The sequence below is a fragment of the Rhinoraja longicauda genome, chromosome 9, assembly GCF_053455715.1.
Source record: "Rhinoraja longicauda isolate Sanriku21f chromosome 9, sRhiLon1.1, whole genome shotgun sequence".
Classification (NCBI taxonomy): Eukaryota; Metazoa; Chordata; class Chondrichthyes; order Rajiformes; family Arhynchobatidae; genus Rhinoraja; species Rhinoraja longicauda.
The window spans coordinates 55805887-55831040 of NC_135961.1; the positions used below are offsets into that span (position 1 = coordinate 55805887).

Here is a 25154-nt window from a genome sequence, read left to right on the forward strand (position 1 = left end):
ACCAGGGCCCGGTACAACTGTAGAAGGACCTCTTTGCTCCTATACTCAACTCCTCTTGTTACGAAGGCCAACATTCCATTGGCTTTCTTCACTGCCTGCTGAACCTGCATGCTTCCTTTCATTGACTGATGCACTAGGACACCCAGATCTCGTTGAACTCCCCCTCCTCCTAACTTGACACCATTCAGATAATAATCTGCCTTTCTATTCTTACTTCCAAAGTGAATAACCTCACACTTATCTACATTAAACTGCATCTGCCATGTATCCGCCCACTCACACAACCTGTCCAAGTCACCCTGCAGCCTTATTGCATCTTCCTCACAATTCACACTACCCCCCAACTTAGTATCATCTGCAAATTTGCTAATGGTACTTTTAATCCCTTCGTCTAAGTCATTAATGTATATCGTAAATAGCTGGGGTCCCAGCACCGAACCTTGCGGTACCCCACTGGTCACTGCCTGCCATTCCGAAAGGGACCCATTTATCCCCACTCTTTGCTTTCTGTCTGTCAACCAATTTTCTATCCATGTCAGTACCCTACCCCCAATACCATGTGCCCTAATTTTGCCCACTAATCTCCTATGTGGGACCTTGTCGAAGGCTTTCTGAAAGTCGAGGTACACCACATCCACTGACTCTCCCTTGTCAATTTTCCTAGTTACATCCTCAAAAAATTCCAGTAGATTTGTCAAGCATGATTTCCCCTTCGTAAATCCATGCTGACTCGGAATGATCCCGTTACTGCTATCCAAATGCTCAGCAATTTCGTCTTTTATAATTGACTCCAGCATCTTCCCCACCACTGATGTCAGACTAACTGGTCTATAATTACCTGTTTTCTCTCTCCCTCCTTTCTTAAAAAGTGGGATAACATTTGCTATTCTCCAATCCACAGGAACTGATCCTGAATCTATAGAACATTGAAAAATGATCTCCAATGCTTCCACTATTTCTAGAGCCACCTCCTTAAGTACTCTGGGATGCAGACCATCAGGCCCTGGGGATTTATCAGCCTTCAGTCCCATCAGTCTACCCAAAACCATTTCCTGCCTAATGTGGTTATATGGTTATATTGAGGAGAATGCATATCGTATTTTAAAATATCAGTTTTCAACAATGAGAAATGATGAGCCAAGTAAGTAGTTGATTTGAGTTGCAAGATTCTGCAAGCTGAACATGGACACCCAGAGCCCTCAAATGAAAATGAAGAATAAATGGCAAGTTCATTTATGTGATACATTCCCAGCCGACACAAATTGAAGCTAATTGTAGAGTTAAAAAAAAGTTTGAGCAAAAGACAACCTGTGTTCTCTCTCCCGCTCAGGATAATATTTTTGTTGGTGATAATCTACATTTTCATCACACTTTTGGCACCGTAAATCTTAAGCATTTCTTTAATGTTGCGTGGCTCTTCACAGGAGCATAAATCAGACGAAAGCTGACACCAGATGATGAAGCAGCTCCTCGACGAAGTAATTAAAACTTGCTCTTGCAGGAGAGCAAATATTGAGTTGGAGAAGTGGTGTTCTTGGAAAAGGAAGTCCAATATTTTAATAGGATGGTCTGAATTTGACATGCGAGAATGTCTCTACAACAACATCCTTTTCAGAATTAGTTGAATTAAATTGCCTGATAATTCAAAAGTTTTATAATGCAGGAATTGACCACAATAGCCCAACCTGATCTGGGGATTAAGCTATTGAAGGAAAAAACAGTATGTGCCTTCATTCATCATGATTAAATGTCTCCGTATACAGAATCAAAAGATCAGTTTTGACCACCCCATGTAAGGGCAGTGGTAGAGTTGTTGCCTTACAGTGGTGCAGTGGTAGAGTTGTTGCCTTACAGCGCTTGCAGCGCCGGAGACCCGGGTTCGAACCCGACTACGGGTGCTGTCTATGCGGAGTTTGTACGTTCTCCCAGTGACCTGCGTGGGTTTTCTCCGAGATCTTCGGTTTCCTCCCACATTCCAAAGACGAATAGGTGCAGGTATGTAGGTAAATTGGCTTGGTAAATGTAAAAATTGTCCCTTGTGTATGTAGGATAGTGTTAATATGTGGGGATCGTTGGTCGGTGCGGACCCGGTGGGCCGAAGGGCCTATTTATCTGCATAATTGTAAGTCAGTATGTCTTGTGTATGACGGCCCTTTTAAGTGAGTTATATGTGAAAGAAGGGCTTCCAGTTTGCCAGATATCTCATGAATCATTGTACATTGACTTGCATGAGGCAGTTCTTGTGCCATCGTAAATCATATCTAAATATTATATCAGAGGCAATAGTTCCAGGTTTGGAAGTATCAAGAAGCTGGTATTTGTGCCTGAGGAGAAAATGTGTTAATAGTTCTGGAAAGAATGTAAGTTTATGTTGTCTCTTGCTAAAACTTAACAAGTACTTTTTATAAACCCGTACTATAGTTTATAGAGTATGCCACAGATAGAATGTTTATTTTTCCCCTTTTTTTGAAGTTAAGAACAAGTCGTGTCATGCTTCACGTTAACTACAGTAAAGTTTCTGTTTGACACTGTGGCATTGGTACAGTACTAATGTATGTATTAAGTTGCTGAGCCTACGCAGTAGCAAAGGCTTTCTTTCAGAAATGATATTTACAGTGGAGATAGAGAGAAATATAAGTAACGCCAAAAAAATGTAAAATGCATTAGAAAGCATTCATTGAAGAGTGACAAGACCCTGGGGAATGAGGTTATGTATAAAATAATATGCTGAAAGAATTTATTACATCAAAACTCTGATAATCCTGCACCCTGAGGACATTTCCAGACTATTAAATGTTACTTCTATTATCCAAACACACCTTTACCTCTCTTTTTTTTTTTAACATGTTACACGTATAATTTTTTTCACTGAATCGGTAAGTTTAAAGCGAGCATTGGAACCAGATCCTGGTGGATTTAAGCTTGTGCTGCTCTGTTAACCAGGTCTGCAACCAGAGTTCGGGCTCTTAGCTGGGGTCCGGAGTGCTGATATGCTTTAGCTTCCTTTGACCTTGGCTCTTGCCGCACTGCCAACCCACACTCCGAGTGATACATGGTCAACCTCACGGGTACACAGAGAGCAAGCCTGCACATAACAAGGATAAAAAGTGAGCCGATCCAATGGGACTTCAGGTTTTTGGGTGTGTTGCTGTACATTGGGATGTAATGAAAGTACAAAGTTGAAAAGCTTCGTATTTCGGGGACAGTGAATACCAACCAAAAGTCTGAAAGAGTTGATTGTAGTTAAAAATTAGAAATAACTTTGTCCTCACCTCCAGCATTTTGGAGCTGGTGTTATAATAGAATGGTGGTGGATTTGAAGGTATCACAAAATGCTGGAGTAACTCAGCAGGTCAGGCAGCATCTCTGGAGAGGAGAGTTGCAGCTTTAAAAGGAGTTGCGTTAAATGCTATTGAAGATTGCTGGCTTGTAATTTCAGGACACTTACTTGGTGGCATGGGATCAAATATACGGAGAGCAGAAATGTTGTCTTGGATCCAGATAAAGTCACAGACTGGATAGTTGGATCTATGTCATTTTATTTTACGCGCAATTTCCCGGAAGGCCTTTCAATCCAGCCACAAGTAGTTTATTGGTAAAGCTTAACAATTTTGAGTAAATATTAAAGAAATCATAGCTCAAATTTGAAAGGTTAGAAGGGTCCTTCTTCCGCCTATCTGGAATGAAATCAAGGGAAGCTCAATGAGCAGTGGGTGGGCAGTTCAAGGTTTTTGAGATTTGTTTTTAAAATAATCATTTTATAGGAACATAGAAGCAAGAGTAGCCCAGTTGGTCATGCTCTGCTCTTCAGTTGTATAATAGCTGATAAATTTCCTCATTGCCACTTCCTTTCACTCATCCTAAATGATACGCTTCCCTTAATGTCGAAAAACTTCCTGTGCTAGGTGCATTTTCTGGAACTTCCTGTCCAGTAGCTTCATCAGAAAGAAAGTAGTAGTTCAACAAAGGAAGACACAAAACGCTGGAGTAACTCAGTGGGACAGGCAGCATCTCTGGAGGGAATGATAGGTGACGTTTCTAGTCTCGACTGGAAAAGTCACCCATTTCTTCTCTCCAGAGATGCTGCCTATCCTGCTGAGTTACTCCAGCATTTTGTGACTATCTTTGGTGTAAACCAGCATCTGTAGTTCCTTCCTACACAGTAGTTCAACAAGATGTGTAGGAAGGAACTACAGATGCTGGTTTATACCAAAGATAGACACAAAGTTCTAGAGTAACTCAGTGGATCAGGCAGCATCAGATAGCAGATCAGGCAGACAACAAGATATCTTCCTCAAAGGCACCAAGGTTTGGACAGTGTTGCTGGCCTTGCCTGTAATGCCCATCTCACAACTGAAAATAATTGGCAAATTTGTTTATGTGATTGTTCTAGCTATCAGATGCAAGAAAATAGGGGCAGGAGTCAGCCACCATGCCCCTCACACTTGATCTGCCATTCAACATGATCCATTGGCTGATCTCTGCTAGCCTCAACTCTTCTATGCCAGTTCCCATAACCAGTGCTTTTTTTCATAGATAAAGTGGTGCCAGTATGCATATTGTTCCTTGTTGTTGGTGTCAGTGGCTGATCATTGTCCTGTAAGCTGCTTGAGCTGTTTACTGCCAAATTTAATTAATCAATTTTATTTTTTTAACTTTTTTATCCCATTAACTTTTTTATTTGAAAAACATTTGAAAATGCAGTTTTTAGCTTTTTGGAAGCGTTGGTACGGCGTACTGGCGCATATCATCATGAAAATAGTGGTGTCCTCAATTCCTCGATCTTGCAAATATTTACCTATCACCAACTTAAATATATCTAATGATCCAACCTCCAATACTACAGAATTTCAGAGATCCGCTGCCCTCTCGGAAGGTACTTCACTTTACTCAAGTGACTGACCGTTTAAGTGGCTCATCGCCAACTTCTCAAGGGTGTTTAGGGATGGGCAATAAATTGTAGCCAATGGGCAAAAAAATGTTTTTAAAAAATCCTCACCTCTGCTAGTCCTTGTGGCCTCTTTGAACTCGTAGTCCTGATATTTTTAAGCTCACACAACTGAGAAGAATTAACCACTAACTGTAGAGATGATTCCCGGACACCATTGTATCTTTAACTACTTTAATGTACACATATCACTGCCCTAGCTGCACATGGTCTGTCACGATCACTGGAGCCCCTGCTAGGGGTGGGGAAGCTACAATTATACCAACCGGTGAGGGAGTGGTTAACATGGACATCGTCACTATCAATTAAAGGAGTACACACATATCATCTACATCCTTCCTCTACAAAACAAACAGTGAGTGACAGGGCGACCACGTCTCATGCGCTAGGGTAAATGCAGACAGTAAGGCACAGGAATACGGAATCACACGTAATCGCCGTAACGGACAGGCGGCCTGACCAGGCGACCAGACCGGGTCCGAACCTCGCCATCACCTCCTTCCCCGACGGGAACAAGCGGGGACGGTGCCGGGGCACGGGGTGGGCTACGGACGGGAGAACCCCTGGGCGATGAAGGCAGCGGGGGGGGCGGCGAGGAGGAGGAGGAGGGCGAGGAAGCCGGAGAAAACGGGACCGCAGCCGGAAGACGGACAGGAGAAGGACCAGGGGGGGGGGGGGGGGGGCCAGAGGAGCGGGCAAGTCACTGGGCCGCGAAAGTGGCAGTGGAGGGGCATACGGAGCCGCCGGGGGAGGGATGGGCTCGTTCACGAGCCGGAGATGCTGGCGGGACCGGCGGTACACCTTGCCGTCATGGTTGACCAGGTACGAACGGGGGGAGCCAGCAGAACCGACGACCACGGCCAGTCTGGAGCGGCCAGAAATGGACCTCATACGGACGACCTGGCCGGGAAGAAGAGGGCGGAGGACACGGCAGGACTCGTCGTGGGAGCGCTTCTGAATACCGTGTCTGCGGGCAATGCGTTTCCGGACTAAGGCAGGTTTAAGGGCAGAGGGAGACAGGGACTGTTGAGACACCGGGACCGTGGGCCGCGTGACACGGGACATGAGACGCTGAGCCGGGGAACCCAGGGCATGATCGCGGGGGATGTTGCGGAGGTTCAGCAGGGCCAGGTAAATGTCGGAGCGGGACAGGCGGCAACGTTCCAACAGTCCTTTAGCGCTGCGGACCGCGCGCTCGGCCAGGCCGTTGCTCTGCGGGTATTCCGGGCTGCTGGTGTAGTGCCGAAAATTCCACCGTTCAGCAAAAGCACGGAACTCGGCGCTGGTGAACTGGCTGCCGTTGTCCGATTGCATGCTGGCTGGGGACCCGAAGGTGGCAAAGTGGCGGCGTAGCTTCTCGATGACCGCGGAGGAAGATAGGGAGTGGAGCTGGTCAACTTCAAACCAGCTGGAGTAAGAGTCAACTAGCACCAGAAAGTGCTTTCCGTGCCATTCGAAGATGTCGGTTGCCAGCGCGGACCAGGGCAGGTTAGGGGCTGGCTGCTGCAGGAGCGGCTGCCGCTGTTGCTGTGGAGCGAGGCTGTTGCAGGTAGGGCACGCGGAGACTCTATCTCGGAAATAGCGAGGCATGTCAGGCCAGAAGAACTGACTCTGAGCGATGGAAAGGGTCGCTTCGGCCCCGGGATGGCCACGATGAGCAGTTTCGAAATATTGTTCTTGTAGTGCTGCGGGCACCACCACCTTGTGCCCCTTCACAATCACACCCTCACGCAGCACCAACTCGTCACGAACCAGGAAGTAAGGCACAGCTGCGGCCGGCAGGGAAGAACGGCGGCCTGGCCAGCCCCGTTTGATGATCGCGGCCAGCTGTTGTAGCGAAGCGTCAGCTGCCGTGTGCTTGGCCAGGGACTTCAACTGACTGGAGGGCACGAAATTGACGTTTAGGACTATCAGATCGGACGCCTCGTATGGATGTCGGGTTGTGGATGGGAGGGGCGCCCGAGACAGCGTATCAGCAACAAACATGTCCTTGCCCTTTCGATAAACCACGGTGAAAGTAAAACGTTGTAGCTGGAGCATCATGCGCTGGAGCCGGGAGGAGGCCACGTGTATCGGCTTATTGAGGATGGTAACCAGAGGCTGGTGGTCCGTTTCAACAGTGAAGCAAGTGCCCAGGATATAGTCCTTGAATTTGGAGCAGGCAAAAACAACTGCCAGCAGCTCCTTCTCAATCTGGGCATAGCGTTGTTCCGCGGTCGTCATCGTGCGGGATGCATAGGACACCGGCAGTTGCACCCCGTCGTGGACCTGCAGGCAGGCGGCCCCTAGGCCAAACTTCGATGCATCACATGTGAGAACGATGGGGCGCTGGAGGTCAAAGTACTTCAACGTAGGCATGCTGATCAGCTTAGATTTGAGGGTGTCGAATGCTTTCTGGTGTTGCGGGAACCAGGCCCAGGCAGCGTCCTTTTTCACCAGGTCCCTCAGAGGGGCGCTCAGTTCACTCAGGTCGGGGATGAACTTTCCCAGGTAGTTGGCCATGCCCAAGAAGCGCTGTAGGCCAGGCACGTCAGCAGGTGCAGGCATCTCGGATATTGCGGCTGTCTTTTGCGGGTCGGGCTTCAGCCCTGATGCTGTGAAGACGTGTCCCACGTAGGTGACCTCAGGGACCCGGAACCGGCATTTCTTCGGGTTGAGCTTCAGGTTGACATCTCGGGCCCGCTGTAGCACCTGGCGAAGGTGGTGGTCGTGCTCAGCGACATTCTTCCCGTAAACCAGAATGTCGTCGACAATGATGGCACACGGGAGCCCAGCAAACAGTTGTTCCATGGTCCTTTGGAACACTTCGCTGGCAGAGTTGATCCCAAACGGCATGCGGAGGAAGCGGTACCTGCCGAAGGGGGTGCTGAAGGTCGTCAGGTGCGAGGATCGCTCGTCCAGAGGTATCTGCCAGAATGAGCTCTTGGCATCGAGAACCGAGAACACAGTGGCAGGGCCGACCTGTGCAGCAACATCCTCCACTGTCCGCATAGGATAATGCGGGCGCTTGATAGCCAAGTTCAAGTCCTTAGGGTTGATGCAGATCCGTAGTTCACTCTTATCCTTCTTCGCAGCGACGACCATAGTGGAGACCCACTGGGTGGGGACCGTTACTGGCTTCAAGATGCCCGTGGCCACCATCTCCAGAAGAGTGGACTCGACCTTGTCTCTCATGGCGAAGGATACCCGATGCGGGGGACGGACAACCGGCGTGATGTCGGGGTTGAGGGCAATCTTGTAGCTGCAGGGCAACTTCCCCAGCTTCGAGTCAAAACGGTCCGGGTACTCGGCCAGCGGGTTTAGGGGTGCCTCCACCATGTGGACATCGCTGTGGAATCTCACCAATCCGAGGTCCTGGCAGGCCTCCACGCCGAGCAGGGGGACACATTTACCGTCTGGCAGAAAGAAAGAAAGGGGCCGAGAGGTCTTCAGCACCTTGCAGTGGAGAGTGGCCTTCCCCACAGGAACAAGTACACCGCCCCCATATGCACGCAAAACAGCACTGTCTGTAGAAACGAGCTCATTATCTCTTATCTTCTTGAATAGGCTTGTTGACATAACATTGGCAGCAGCCCCCGTGTCCACCTTAGCAGAGAAGGCCATGCCATTCACCGTGACTCGGACGGTTGGGTCTGTTATCAGAGCAGGTGCACCTCGCAGGGAAAACACACTCATTTCGCTCTGGGAAGAGCCAGAGTCAGACAGGGGGAGTTCATCATGCTGGAGATGAGAACCAGACGCGGTATCATCACGTGTCAAGTAGCGAGAGGGTTTCTGCCGTGGCTGTGCAGGGTTCCCACGGGAACGGCAGGCCGCCGAAAAGTGGTTGGGCTTATTGCAGAGATTGCAGGTTTTCCCCATCGCCGGGCAGACATTAAAACGATGCGAAGTAAAGTTGCAGTTCGGACAGCGTTGGCGCGGCCTAGAGCTCGGCGTCGGGCTTGCCCTCTGTCGCCGAGGAGCAGAGGTGAAGCTAGCTGCGTGGACCACAGGGTCCGGTGGCTGTACAGCAGAGGAGACAGCCTCAGCTAAACGAGAGGCATACAACGCCTCATGGAATGTCAGATCAGGCTTACGTAGCAGCTCTGAGCGCAGCTTACCATCCCGTAGACCAAAGACCAAGATGTCGCGGGTTAGAGTCTCAGGGGTGAGGACGTGCAGGTCGCATCGGCGAGCCATTCGGCGCAGCGCGGCCACGAAATTGTCAACAGATTCCCCAGGGTTTTGGCGTCGGGAGAACAGTTTAAAACGCTCTAAGATGTGGTTCGTGGGGAGGTCACACATAGCCGTAAATTTAGCAAGCAGACATACCGGGTCCTGGACACTCTCGCCTTGTCCATAGATGAATGACTCCGACCGCTCAAGCGCTTCGGGACCAGCCAGGTTCAGTAAAAGGGAGGCTTTGACCGCAGGGGCCACGGCAGGGTGAGCGATTGTGGCATAATGCTCAAAGTCACGTCGGAACACACTCCAGTGATGAGTGATGTCTGCATCAAAGACCAAGATGTCAGGTTTGCGACAGGCAGAGGCCATCACGGCACAGGGAGGGGGAACTGGAACTAAGAAAACAAAACCCGACAAACTGAAGACGCAGGAAGAACCACTTCTGACACCATGTAGAGATGATTCCCGGACACCATTGTATCTTTAACTACTTTAATGTACACATATCACTGCCCTAGCTGCACATGGTCTGTCACGATCACTGGAGCCCCTGCTAGGGGTGGGGAAGCTACAATTATACCAACCGGTGAGGGAATGGTTAACATGGACATCGTCACTATCAATTAAAGGAGTACACACATATCATCTACACTAACCCTCTCTCAAACTTTGTCTAACTTCTCTGCCCTGCCCTTCTCCCCGGCAACACCACTGCAACTCCATTCTCTTGCGCTCTGCCTTAATTCCACACATATCCATTACTGTTTCCCACCCAGTAACTGTCCAATTTACAGTCCTTATCTTCATGCCCTTAAATGGATATCTGGTGGAAATCCGAGATTTGGAGTGTAAAAACCTTGGAGGGATTTGTAATCAAGATTGAGAATCTTAAACCTGAGGTAATGCTGGCAATCAATGTGGATCAACAAGAACAGAGTGATGGCTGATGGAATTTGGTGCAAGTGAGATCTTGGACAGCAAAGCTTCGGGTGCCTTCAGATGAATAGAGAGTGGAGGCAGAGCGCTCACGGTCAAGCCTTGATGTAACAAAGATATGGATGAATTTCATCAGGAATTGAGCGGAGGTGGAATTTCATGACACCAAAATGGAAATAGGTAGCTTTAACAGTGACACTGATTTGTGGTCCATAGCTCTTCTCAGGTTCAAAAATGACATGAGGTTGCAATCAATCTGATTTATTTGTGTCTTGTTGATGAGAAAAATGGAGCTGGAGGATGGGGATATACAGATATGAAATGGACCAAAGATGATGGTCTTCTGTCATCCGGTAGATGATGACTGATCATCATCAGTCATGGTCTTCCCAGCATTTAGTTACCAATAGTCATTACATGGGTCTCCGTGGTGCACACCTAAGACTTGGCTTCAAAAGCAAAATATGGTAGATGCTGGTAATCAGAAATAAAAATAGAAAATCCTTTTTGTACTTGGGAGGTTAGGTGATAACTGTTGAGGGAGGAGCATAATTAATATTTCAGATTGTTAACCTTTCATTAGAAGTGAGGCAGTTCTAATAAAAAGTTATGGATTTCCACTTCTCATGCAGTTCACCTCTCCTCTTGCTGTCTCATCTGAGTGTTTCCAGCATTTTCTATTTCCGTTGAAGAGTCATTGTTATTGTGAAATTGGACTTGCCTGCAGGTCAGACTAGTGAAGGATGGTGTGTTTATTTTAATGGTCACTAGGGTTGCACGTGTGTTTTCATAAGAAATGGTTTCATGGTCATTGTTTCTCAAGTCAGTTTTAATTCAGGTTTACTGAAGTCAAATACTCAAACTGTTCTTATTAAAAATTGAAATCTTTGGATAAATGGCCTGGTGATAATATAACATTACACCCTGGTTGTTCATTGACTCTTATGGGAACGTATACAACTCTTGTGGTATTTTAAGTTATGTTAGAACCTTTCCAAGTTTGTGCTATTTGTGTGGCTTCTCTCTGAAAGATTACGAGTCTCTGATAGTGACACCATCCAATTTTCTGTTCTCTCCTGCTTTTATTATTTGTTTTGCAACAGCTGGCCAACAGATGCACGACTTAAATGTTTTGTCAGTAAGATGAGCATTACATTTTACTTAACATTTAGTTTAATCTTTTATTCAAAACATTATTGCTAGTTCAAGAATTAACAGCAGAGGATAACATAGTTACAAGGAATGTCCAAGTACTTGGCCCACTTAGACTTAATGCTGATCCTGAGCTAAGGCCCTGCCCACTTCCACTGGCAGGTTCATTTAAATCATCAACGTCTTTGATTCTAATAGTGCACAACATGCAGCCCGTGGATGCTTTGGTTTGGTCCAACCCGCCTCAGTGGGCAGCAAGATGCACGAGCTTGCCACATATCACTTACCTGCAGTGGTAACCAAAACTGGCTGCACTCAAGTTAAGTTCAGAGAATTACCGCTGTAAATGCAAAGCCTGTTCCTATAAATACTTTTTCAGTCAAGCAGGACATAATTTGAAATGTTTGTAGATATCCCTGGCAATCACAAAGCCCTGATGGGAAAAAAAATGCCTGTCCGTGCCAAATAATAAAAAATGTTAAATTATTATCAAAAGTTTTTTTAAAGAATTACAACTTAAAAAAACATTAGAAAATACATTTAAATAAACTATTGATTTATTTTAATTTAGCTCACCTATTATCTGATGGCCATTTCCTTCAGAGTTGATGCTTCCCATTAAAATGAATGGAGTCTCCGAATCTGTGCCAGGTGTAAACTGGTATTTATTTGGTGCTCAGATTTCCCAGAACAAATGCTGGAAATAAATACTTCACTGCTGCACTCCAATGTTGAAACTTAGACAGAATAATAATGGCAAGGAATTGGGTGGTCTGGCTGGCCTTCAGATGTGAGCGATATTGTCAGGCTAGTCATTGCTGCAAAAAAGAAAAGTCATACACCATTCATTTATCTCTTTCTTTATAATGTCTTTCCCTTAAATGTATTAATGTTCTTGCCTCAGCTAGTCCTCATTGCAAGGACATCAGTGGGCATTAAACCCATCAACATCTGCATAGGTTGCTGTATCCTTATTCCATCTGGATTTACTATATTCTCCTACTCGCTGTGCCTCTTCTTTCCACTTTTCAGAACAATCAACTATTTAGTTCCCTTTAAGGGATTTGTGAACTCTGCTTTAACAGATCTCTAGGGCAGAGGATTCCACACTGTAACCAGCCCTTTAATTGTTTTTGTGATTATCTTATTTCCGCTTTATCAAGGCACAAGGGAAACCTCCAAGCCATGGAAGCGATGCAGAGAAGGGCCACGAGGCTGATCCCTGGTGTCAAAGGACTGAGTTATAAGCAAAGGTTGGAAAAACTGGACCCTTCAGCCTTTGAAAGTAGGCAAATTATTGAGGTATAGAAGACACTAACTGACATGGAAAAGATTAATCCTGAGCATTGTTACAGGTTAAATTACAAATGCAAAGCAGAAGGGCACAGGTGCAAACTGTTAAAAGACAATGGTGCTGCACTGTAAGGAGTTTGTACGTTCTCCCCGTGACCTGCGTGGGTTTTCTCCGAGATCTTCGGTTTCCTCCCACACTCCAAAGACGTACAGGTATGTAGGTTAATTGGCTGGGTAAATGTAAAAATTGTCCCTAGTGGGTGTAGGATAGTGTTAATGTACGGGGATCGCTGGGCGGCACGGACTTGGAGGGCCGAAAAGGCCTGTTTCCGGCTGTATATATATGATATGATATGATATAATATCAGGATTACTGTTGAGAAACACTTTCCACATACAATTCCTGAAAGCCCTCTATGGTTGAAGTGGAAACAGAAGTTCAGGAATCATTCAAACTGTACTTAAATATTGACTTGCAATGGTCTTGAACCTTTCTCCAATGATGAAGCAGATGAGCCAAATGGCCTCTCTTATCTGCACCTTATGAAGAAAGGAATTTGCATTAATATTGAGTTGCATATTAATGCAGCTAATATTGTTATGTGGGTGAATACATCAACCAGTTTACAAAATGAGATTAAAGACCAAATGAACCAGTTTAATGGTTTTATTTGAAGGATGACTATTGACCAACACTAGCTGTACAGCATTTCATAATGCAACACTTCAGCTTTGCACTTAGGGCCATAGTTTTTAAGACCTGGAATGGTGTTTAAACCCACTACCTTCTGAATCAAAGAATCGTGGTAGGGTTTGTTTCCATGCAATAGTGGGAACTTCTAAATACCATCTGCATGTTTTTCCATTTTTTGGCTAGGAAATTGTTATTTACAAATAGAGGCTCCTGTGAATCCTGTCTCTTACTGGTCCACAACTCGTGGAATCTTGCAAATCATACATTACAATAGTGACTTTTTCTTGAAAGGATTTAGCAGAACAACTAAGTTGAAATATAAGCAGGAAATTGTGATCAGTGTAGTTACTGCACTGCTTATGATGTGATTTTGTCCAGCGATTTCAAACACTGCAGATTCCAACACACTGCAAATACAGTGATCTGTGCCATTTAGCAAGCATTGTATTGGTATGTTCCCCATGCAAATTGGAGCATTGTTGCTCATTGAGGATAGTAAAATTGTTGCCTCACATAATAAGCTTGCCTCACTGCATGGAATAAGTTTCAGAGTCCGGGCAGTTTTTCTCACATCAGCAGTAAAAAGCAGCAGCAGTGTTACTAGTTTCAACAATCAAGCGGACTGCTATCACTGTCACTTGATTTAAGGGAAGATGAACAGAAAGATTGCCATTGCAGTCACCTGATAGCAGAAGAAACATGTTTTCAGTAGGCACAATTTTATCTATTATAACTGTACGTCCACATGCAATGACAAAATATCAGAGATCCAGGTTTAACAGTCAGGCCAACACTGTTAAAGGTTGTGCTATCTACTTTAGGAACCCCCGCGGAAAAATACAATCCGAGTAATGAATTCTTCAAGTGAATAAGCCATTTATTTTTCATGCCTTCTTTGCTTTGGATTGGAATTCATAGATTCCAGATAAGTGCACTGATCATGGAAGTGATCACAAACAGCAAATGATTGCAAATAAGTGCACAGAATATGAACAGTAAAGGATTGGAAAGGAGTCCACAGGAACGAGTGCTGTGACGGAACACAGTCTGTTCACTTCTCAATTGTGAAAGATTTCAAGATAAACGGTAGATGATTGATCAGTCATAGCTGTGTTTCCTTATTAATGAAATTAGGTTTATTTGATGCAGCAAACATTTGGAATATGAAAACGGAAAGAGACTATTTAAATGTTTATCAAAAACAAAGTGCTGGTGTCACGCAGTAAGTCGTGCAAAATCTGTGGAGGGAATGGACAGATGAAATTTCAGGTCGGGATCCTTCTTCAGACTCCGTGAAATTGTGTGGGGGAAGATGGAAAAGACAAAACCTGCCAAGTGATAGCTTGATATTAGTGGGGGGGGGATGGGGGGTGATTGGCAGATATGTGTTGTAAGTGACAACGGCTAGATATGAAAGGGAAATGAAAAGGTTGTCAGCTAAGTAAAGAAGAGGAGTGAAATGAAAACTCGGGGGAGTGATACAGATGGGAAGGGATGGGAAGGGGAGGGGGAATAAAAGGAAAATGTGGGATTGGAGATGGTAAATGAGCTTATGAAGGAGGGGAAAAGAGTAGGCTCATCTCCAAAAAACTCTATTTTTATCTTGTCCCCCATTTTCTAGTCTCATCCGACATTCATGTAAGACACCTCACATGTCTTTGCCACTTCTATAGCTTTCAATTTTAAGGCCCCCATCTCCTCCCTTTAACCTACATTCCCCACCAGGAAGACCACGGACCCTCCAATTCTTCCTTGAACAGAGACCCAATCAATTTCCCTCAACTAACACTCCTGCCTGGCAGAATTTGTCCATGTTGTAACAACCTTTCTTTTGACAGCTCTCACTTTTTTTCAATTCAAAGCTGTAGTCATGACACTCGCATGTGCCCCCAGCTAAGCCTGTCTCTTTATTGGTTACGTTGAACAGTCTTGTTACAAACATACCCCAACTCTTTTTCTGCTACATCAACAACTGCACTGGCTGCCTCCTGCACCCGTACAGAACTCATTGATTTCATCAAATTTATTATTAACTTCACCCTGCCCTCAAATTCACGGACTATCTTTGACACCTTTCTCGCCTTTCTCGATCTCTGCCTCCATAACGAATAACACATCTTTACCACACAAGCTCCCACCCTGCCTCTTGCAAGGAAGTCACTCCTCACTCTCAATTTCTCTGTCACTGTCACATCTGTTCCCAAGGTAAGGCTTTCCACTCGGACATCCTGAATAAGACATCCACGTGTCTTCTCCATATCCCGCAGTTCTGCTCTTGTTCCCCCACCCCCTCGGATGGAGCAAATTCAAAGTTTCCATGGTCCTCACCTTTCACCCCATCAGTTTCTGCTTCCAACACATCATTTTCTAACATTCCCGCCACATTAATGTGATCACATCAAGTCAAATATCTTCCCATCCCCACTGTTTCTGTTTTCCATAAAAACCACAACTCCTTGGTTCATTCATCCCTTCACACCCAAATGCAGCCCCTCCCCAGGCACATTCCCTACAAGAGATGTAACACCTATCCCCTCACCTCTTCTCTCACCTCCATCCAGGTACTGCAGTGGTTCTTCCAGGTGAGACAGAGGTTCACGTGCTCATCTTACAACTTCGTCTACTGCATTCGGTGTTCCTGATGTGTTCTTCTTTACATCGGTGAGACCAAGCGTAGACCAGGCAACTTTCACCAAACACTTGCACTCTGCTAGTTGGAGCGCCCATTTTAACTCCAATTCCCATTCCCATGCTGTCCTTGGCCTCCTCCATTGCCAGAGTGAGGCCACATGCAAGCTGGAAGAACAGCATCTCATATTCTGCTTCGGTAGCTTCCAACCCAATTATATGAACGTAGAATTGCCCAATTTCAAACAATTCCCCTTTCTTTCCCCTGCCCCCTCCACTACATTTGTTCCACCACCCCAGTCACCCAGCTCCCATACCCAACATCATAAGATTCATCTCCCATCCCCAAGTCCCACATTTCCTTTTGATTTTCCCCTCCCCCCCTTTCTCCTCTTCCACCCATATCCCTCCCTCTGACTTTACATTTCACTCCTCTTACCTCATATGTTCTTTTTCACCTCCAGCCTTAGAAACATAGAAACATAGAAAATAGGTGCAGGAGTAGGCCATTCGGCCCTTCGAGCCTGCACCGCCATTCAATATGATCATGGCTGATCATTCAGCTCAGTAGCCTGTACCTGCCTTCTCTCCATACCCCCTGATCCCTTTAGCAAAAAGGGCCACATCTAACTCCCTCTTAAATATATCATATCATCATCATCATATATATACAGCCGGAAACAGGCCTTTTCGGCCCACCAAGTCCGTGCCGCCCAGCGATCCCCGCACATTAACACTATCCTACTATATAGCCAATGAACTGGCCTCAACTACCTTCTGTGGCAGAGAATTCCACAGACTCACCACTCTCTGATTGAAGAAATGTTTTCTCATCTCGGTCCTAAAAGACTTCCCCCTTATCCTTAAGCTGTGACCCCTGGTTCTGGACTCCCCCAACATCGGGAACAATCTTCCCGCATCTAGCCTCTCCAACCCCTTAAGAATTTTATATGTTTCTATAAGATCCCCCCTCAGTCTTCTAAATTCCAGCGAGTACAAGCCCAGTCTATCTAGTCTTTCCTCATATGTAAGTCCCGCCATCCCAGGGATCAATCTGGTGAACCTTCTCTGTACTCCCTCTAAGGCAAGAACGTCTTTCCTCAGGTTAGGAGACCAAAACTGCACACAATACTCCAGGTGCGGTCTCACCAAGGCCCTGTACAACTGCAGCAGAACCTCCCTGCTCCTAAACTCAAATCCTCTTGCTATGAATGCCAACATACCATTCGTTTTCTTCACTGCCTGCTGCACCTGCATGCTTGCTTTCAATGACTGGTGCACCATGACACCCAGGTCACGTTGCATCTCCCCTTCTCCCAATCGGTCACCATTCAGGTAATACTCTGCTTTCCTGTTCTTGCCGCCAAAGTGGATAACCTCACATTTATCCACATTATATTGCATCTGCCATGCATTTGCCCACTCGCCTAATCTATCCAAGTCACTCTGCAGCCTCCTAGCATCCTCCTCGCAGCTAACACTGCCACCCAGCTTTGTGTCATCCGCAAACTTAGAGATGTTGCATTCAATTCCCTCGTCCAAATCATTAATATACACTGTAAATAACTGGGGTCCCAGCACTGAGCCTTGCGGTACCCCACTAGTCACTGCCTGCCATTCCGAAAAGGACCCGTTTATTCCTACTCTTTGCTTCCTGTCCGCCAACCAATTTTCTATCCACCTCAACACTGAACCCTCAATACCGTGTGCTTTAAGTTTGTACACCAATCTCCTATGTGGGACCTTGTCGAAGGCCTTCTGAAAGTCCAGATATAACACATCGACTGGTTCTCCCTTATCCACTCTACTAGTTACATCCTCGAAAAATTCTATAAGATTCGTCAGACATGATTTGCCTTTGGTAAATCCATGCTGACTTTGTCCGATGATTTCACCACTTTCCAAATGTAATGCTATCACATCTTTAATAACTGACTCTAGCATTTCCCCCACTACCGATGTTAGGCTAACTGGTCTATAATTCCCCGTTTTCTCTCTCCCTCCCTTTTTAAAAAGTGGGATTACATTAGCTACCCTCCAGTCCTCAGGAACGACTCCAGAATCTAAAGAGTTTTGAAAAATTATCACTAATGCATCCACTATTTCTGAGGCTACTTCCTTAAGCACTCTGGGATGCAGCCTATCTGGCCCTGGGGATTTATCTGCCTTTAATCCATTTAATTTACCTAACACCACTTCCCGACTAACCTGGATTTCCCTCAGTTCCTCCATCTCTTTAGACCCCCGGTCCCCCGCTATTTCCGGCAGACGGTTTATGTCTTCCTTAGTGAAGACAGAACCAAAGTATTTGTTCAATTGGTCTGCCATCTCCTTGTTCCCTATGATCAATTCACCTGTTTCCGACTGCAAGGGACCTACATTTGCCTTAACTAATCTTTTTCTCTTGACATATCTATAAAAGCTTTTGCAGTCTGTTTTTATGTTCCTTGCCAGTTTTCCCTCATAATCTATTTTCCCTTTCCTAATTAAGCCCTTTGTCCTCCTCTGCTGGACTCTGAATTTCTCCCAGTCCTCTGGTATGCTACTTTTTCTGGCTAATCTGTATGCTTCATCTTTTGTTTTAATACTATCCTTGATTTCCCTTGTTAGCCACGGATGCACTACCTTTCCTGGTTTGTTCTTTTGCCAAACTGGGATGAACACTTGTTGTAGTTCATCCATGCGACCTTTAAATGCCTTCCATTGCATGTCCACCGTCAACCCCTTCAGCATCAATCGCCAGTCTATCTTGGACAATTCACGCCTCATACCCTCAAAGTTACCTTTCTTTAAGTTCAGAACACTTGTTTCTGTATCGACTTTGTCACTCTCCATCCTAATGAAGAACTCTACCATATTATGATCACTCTTGCCCAAGGGGCCTCGCACAACAAGACTGCTAACTAACCCTTCCTCATTACTCAATACCAGTCTAGAATGGCCTGTTCTCTCGTTGGTTCCTCGACATGTTGGTTTAGAAAACCATCTCTCAAACATTCCAAGAAATCCTCTTCCTCAGCACCCCTGCCAGTTTGGTTCACCCAATCTATATGTAGATTGAAGTCACCCATTATAACTGCAGCGCCTTTAGTGCATGCATTTCTAATTTCCTGCTTGATGCCATCCCCAACCTCCCTACTGCTGTTAGGTGGCCTGTACACAACTCCCACTAGCGTTTTCTGCCCCTTAGTGTTTCGTAGCTCTACCCATATCGATTCCACTTCCTCCAAGCTAATGTCCTTCCTTTCCACTGCTTTAATCTCCTCTCTAACCAGTAACGCTACCCCACCTCCTTTTCCTTTCTGTCTATCCCGCCTGAATATAGAATATCCCTGGATGTTGAGCTCCCAGCCTTGGTCACCCTGGAGCCATGTCTCCGTAATCCCAACTATATCATAATCATTAATAACTATCTCCACATTTAATTCATCCACCTTATTACGTATACTCCTTGCATTGAGACACAAAGCCTTCAGGCTTGTTTTTACAACTCTCTTACCCCTTGTACGATTATGTTGAAAAGTGGCCCTTTTTGATTATTGCCCTGGATTTGTCTGCCTGCCACTTTTACTTTTCACCTTGCTACCTGTTGCTTCTACCCTCATTTTACAACCCTCTGTCTCTCTGCTCCAGCTCCCATCCCCCTGCCACATTAGTTTAAATCCTCCCCGACAGCACTAGCAAACATTCCCCCTAGGACATTGGTTCCATTCCAGCTCAGGTGCAGACCGTCCTGTTTGTACTGGTCCCACCTCTCCCAGAACTGGTTCCAATGTCCTAAAAATTTGAATCCCTCCCCCTTGCACCATTTTTCAAGCCACGTATTCATATGAAATATCCTCCTATTCCTACTCTGACTAGCACGTGGCACTGGTAGTAATCCAGAGATTATTACCTTTGAGGTCCTACTTTTTAGTTTATCTCCTAGCTCTCTAAATTCACCTTGTAGGACCTCATCCCGTTTTTTACCTAAATCGTTGGTGCCAACGTGCACCACGACAACTGGCTGCTCACCCTCCCCCTTCAGAATGTCCTGCAGCCACTCAGAGATATCCCTGACCCTTGCACCAGGGAGGCAACATACCATCCTGGAGTCTCGTTTGCGGCCGCAGAAACGCCTATCTATTCCCCTTACAATTGAATCCCCTATCACTATAGCCCTTCCACTCTTTTTCCTCCCCTCTTTTGCGCAGAGCCACCCACGGTGCCATGAACTTGGCTGCTGCTGCCTTCCCCTGATGAGGCATCTCCCCCAACAGTATCCAAAATGGCATATCTGTTTAGGAGGGAGATGACCGCAGGGGACTCCTGCATTACCTGCCTACTGCTACGCTGGCTAGTGGCCACCCGTTTCCTTTCTGTCCGCTTATCTTTTACTTGTGGTGTGGCCAACTCGCTATACGTGCTATACTTATTCCACCCATCTGCCAATCACACCCCCTTCACCTGTATCCACCTATCACTTGCCAGGCTGTGCCCCACCCCTACCTCTTTTCCAGCTTTCTCCCCCCACTCCAATCAGTCTGAGGAAGGGTCCCAACCCAAAATGCCGTTTATCCATTCCCTCCGCAGAAGCTGTCTGAAGCACTGAGTTCCTCCAGCATTGTGTTTTTGCTTAAGATTCCAGCATCTGCAGTTTCTTGCATCTCCGTTTAGACATCTATAATATTTTAAAGGGAATTTGGATACGTTTGAAAAGGTGAATAAATGAAGGAAATATTAAAGGGCAGAGAAATTAGATTACAGTTGACAACTTTAGTTGAAAAGTTCGAATTGTCACAGGTGTGCCAAAGAGTCTTGTATTCTGTCATTCACAAGATTCCATCGGATTATTAGATAGCTCTTGAATGAAGTTGCTCAGCACACATCAGACAAATCTTATCTGATAACAAAGGGAATATTGGTCATAAGAACTAAAGAGCATCTTCACAAGAGAGCCAAAGATTAGAAAGTTGCTTACACAGTAGAATGCATGGCCGCCAAATTATATCTGAGGGGGCGGTAGGTAATGTGCTATAGCAAAGATCAACTTTATACCTATCAGCTGAAAAGATGGTCAAATTCATAACTTGGTTTGTGAACCACTTAAGAATCTGAAAACTTCAACTGGACAGTTAAAGACATTTGTGTTGGTCTCATGTTTCTTCTATCTCTATTGGGTCTTGTTAGTCATACAGGCTAAAAACAGGCCCTTCAGCCACTGTGTCCATGCCAACAATTGAAGATCTATCTATATTGGTCAATGGCCTTCTATGACTTAGTAAATGTTGTTATTCCTCCCTCTAAACCTCTTGCCTGAACCTTCCTTGAACCTATGCCTAGTTTTCGATAAAACTGCCATGCAAGAGATAATTTCCTATCTACGCTCATTTTACCCCTTATATTCTGGTTCGCAGGTCCCCTCTCAGCCTCTTCCACTCCAAGAAAAACAAACCCAGCTCATCCAGCCTTTCCTCAGAGTTGAAATGCTCTATTCCAGGGAGCATCCTGGTGACTATTCTCTGCACATGCTCCAACACAATCATGTCCTCCTTCCATGGACACAAAAAGCTGGAGTGACTACACTGTCTGAAGAAGGGTTTCAAGCCGAAACATCACCTATTCCTTTTCTCTAGAGATGCTGTCTGACCTGCTGAGTTACTCCAGCTTTTTGTGTCTAACATCGGTTTATACCAGCATTTGCAGTTCCTTCCTACACATGTCCTCCTTAGAGTGTGGCAACCAGAACTGCTCACAGTATTACAGCTATGACCTGACCTATATTTTATTAAGTTGCACCATAACCTCCCTGCTCTTAAAGGCAAGTATCATGCATGCTGCCTTCACCAACTTATCTTCCTATGCTACCACCTTCAGAGATCCTTGGATTTGTACACGAAGGTTCAGTTGTTCCTCAGTCCTCCTGAGAGCACAACTATTCATTGTGTATGTCCTCCCCTTACTAATAATGATCATACAGCGTGGAACAGGCCCTGTTTGTCCATGTCGACCAAGTTGCCCCATCTACACTCGTGCCATCTACCTGCTTTTGGCCCATATCCCTTTAAATCTTTTCTATCTCTATATGTACAAATGTATTTTTAAAGTATTGTTATAGTACCTGCCTCAACTACCTCCTCTGGCAGGTCGTCCCATATACCCACCACCATCTGTGTGTGGAAATACTTGCCCTCAGGTTCCTATTAAATCTTTCCCCTCTCACTTTAAACTTTTTTTCCCTTACTCTGGGTATAAGACTCCACATTCACTTTGTCTATTCCCCTCGTTATTTTATACATTTCTATAAGATCACTGCTTGCCCTCCTGCACTCCAAGGAATGAAGTGCTAGCCTGCCCAACCTCTCCCGATAGCTCAGACCCTCAAGCAATATGGTAATATCCTTGTGAATCTTCTCTGCACTCTTTCCAGCTAAACAACATCTTTCCTATAGCAAGGTGACCACAGCTGACCACAATACTCCAAATGCGGCTTCACCAAGACTTTTTTTACAACTGTAATATAACATCCCAACTTCTGGACTCAATACCCTGACTGATGAAAGCCAATTTACTAAAAGCCATCTTTACCTGTGCCGCCACCTTCAGGGAACTATGTACCTACACCCCTGGATCCTTCTACTCCACAACACTCCCTAGGGCCCTGTTATAAAAAGTGAAGGTCTTGCTATGGTTTGACTTCCCAAAATGCAATGTCTCACACTTATCAGTATTAAACTCCATTAACCATTCCTCAGTCCACTTGCCCAGCTGATCGTGCTGTATTTTCATGATAACCATCTTCATTATCCACAAGATTGCCCACTTTAGTATCATCTGCAAACCTTCTAATCATGCCTTCTACATTCTCAGCCAAATCATTGATATTAACCCCAAACAGCAACGGCCCGAGCACCAATCCCTGAGCAAAACCACGAGACAGAGGCCTCCAGACCGAAAACAACTTTCCACCATCACCTTCCTTCCTCAAAGCCAAATCTCTATCCAATCAGTTAGCTTTCTCCAGATCCCATCCAATCTAACCTTCCAAAGCAGCCTACCTTGCAGAACCTTATCAAAGGCTTGTCCTTGACAACCTTTTTGATTATTTCAAAAAACTCGATCAGATATGTGAGACATGATATCCCCATGTACAAAACCACGCTAACTATCCCTAATCGGCATTTCTATTCAAATGCATATACAAATGATAGTCCTTCCAAAATGGTTCACCTTATCCTCATCAAGATTAAATTCCATCTGCCATTTCTCTGCCCATCTTACCTACTTATCAATGTCATCCTGACAGCTACAGTTCCACCTTTGTCCTTATAGACTCCCCATTCTCTATCCTTCATCCAAATCTGTTCACTCACTTCAACCCTATCTTATTGCCTGTCCACAGACTTATTGGCACCCAAAAACAAGAACCTTCTCCAACTTTAACTCCTTGTAAGTCTGCATCCTCTGAAATCATTTCTCTTATACTTCATCTTGCCATGCCTTCAGGCATCTGGGCCTCTGACAATGGAATTTTTTCACCATTCTTTCTCTTCCTTTAAGATATTCCTCAAATGTACTTGGCCAAACGTTCATTCTTTCCATCAATGTCTCCCTCTTTAGTTTTACAATGTTTTTATTTTGCTCTTGAGGTGTTTTGGAATATTTTAAAAAATTTAATTAATTATACAAATGCAACCATTTTCTCTACCTACATTACTCTATACCCCTCCCTGCCACTCTTTCCCTCCTCCTTTTAGCTGTTATATCATCACTTCCTCTTCAGTAAATCTTATTTATACCTATTATATGTATATGTTGGTCACGTTGTACAATGCTGTGTTATGCATTATGTGACATTATCATCAAAGTGTACACAAATGCAACTTTGGAAATTCTTCCACAAGTGCTGTGAGGTACATTTGCTTATTTCAAGAAATAAAATTTTGAAATCTGGAAATCATTCAATTGGCCTAGAAAGAATTTAACGTAACAATTCCAGTATAAAAATGCGATATTTATTGCAATGATTTTCATAAATGTGAGTTGTCTTTTTCTTAGAACAGCTGAAAATATTTATGCTTCCATCACAGAGTACAGAAAACTTGGAAATGGGACAATAACTGTGAAGAAACAAAAACCATCACAGGAAGCTCTTAAAGTGTTGTTCCAACGAATGCGGTATGAGTATGACTTTTATAACTATGTCAAGAATCAGTTCCATTTATTGAAACGGAAATTTGGCCTGAAGACTCGAGGCAGAGGTCCATCTGCAGAGTATGTGACTCCATCTGAAGTGGAAGGAACTGACCATGTACGTGACGAAGATGACGAAACATGGTTGAAAAACATTTATGGATGATTACATCTAGCTACTTTAATGGGGGCTTCTGTGCAACCTTTATATTGAACATTTCACAAAGAACTGCAATTTGGTCAGGAGAAGCTGCAGTTGTGGATCTGTTCTGGAGATTAGATTAATACATTCACAATTGCAGTCAGTCTTTGCCAGGCAGATGTATGTGCCTTACACTTTTCATGCTATTGCATGATTTTATTTTGTTTTAAGTTTCTTTACCAACTGCTGTACCAGCAGGTAAGACAATTTTTAACTACTATATCTGCATTTTAAAATATATATTGAAGGATTTATTCAGTTACATTTAATAATGTAACGAAGATAATTTTGCATTTTAACATTCTGAGAAAGATACTAATCAAGTTAGTCACTAGCTCATTTTCCTAAACTTTTGGATCTTCAAATGGAAGATGACATCCAAGGAAATACATTTGGACTGGGGCATTTTGTAGTCTTCACGGGACTGTTTTCACATTTGTGATTTGCCAGAAAATAAACTATTTCAATGCACTGTACAGCTTTAAGATTGACAAAATGAAAGATTATTTATTATATTTTCCTTCTTCCATAAAGTTAGTAACAAAAGCATTTTCTATTAAGGCAAATTAATAGTACATAGAATGTACAAAACATAAACAAACCATTTGGGCCAAATGATCCACCTAGTGTTCAGCCTCCACTAAACCCTTTTCCTAACATTTCAAATCCAAATTAACAGCATAACCTTTCATTTTCAACACTTGTATGTTTGTTCAGCTTCCCCTTAAATACATCTGTCATTTTTATTAATTCCTGGTGTAGCAAATTTTATACGCTCGTTATATTCTGGGTAACAAAGGTTATTTCAGCATGACCGTCCTGGTGGCCTCAGTTTTATTCTTCTGCATACTCTGTATCTTCCCAAACCTTTCATAATTTTAATGAAAACTATGAAATCACACTTCAGCCATGTCTTTACAAGGATGAAGAGTCATCGGGTCCGATAGCACAGAAATAGGCCCAAC

The 25154-nt window shown here is 44.6% G+C and overlaps 1 protein-coding gene across 6 annotated transcripts in view; it reads left to right on the forward strand.

The window, feature by feature from the left end:
• Positions 1 to 24784, forward strand: part of usta (uronyl 2-sulfotransferase a) — a 70621-nt gene extending 45837 nt beyond the window's left edge. For 2 of the 6 annotated variants that reach the window (XM_078405534.1, XM_078405536.1), the window contains one exon: positions 23858 to 24784. In XM_078405534.1, coding sequence (XP_078261660.1) covers positions 23858 to 24153 — 296 coding nt within the window. In that variant the 3' untranslated portion in view covers positions 24154 to 24784. Of the gene's footprint in view, positions 1 to 12363; positions 12503 to 23852 lie in introns of all 6 variants that reach the window. The other 4 variants (XR_013547652.1, XM_078405538.1, XM_078405535.1 and 1 more) reach the window with 4 other exon arrangements.
• Positions 24785 to 25154: the final 370 nt, after the last annotated feature.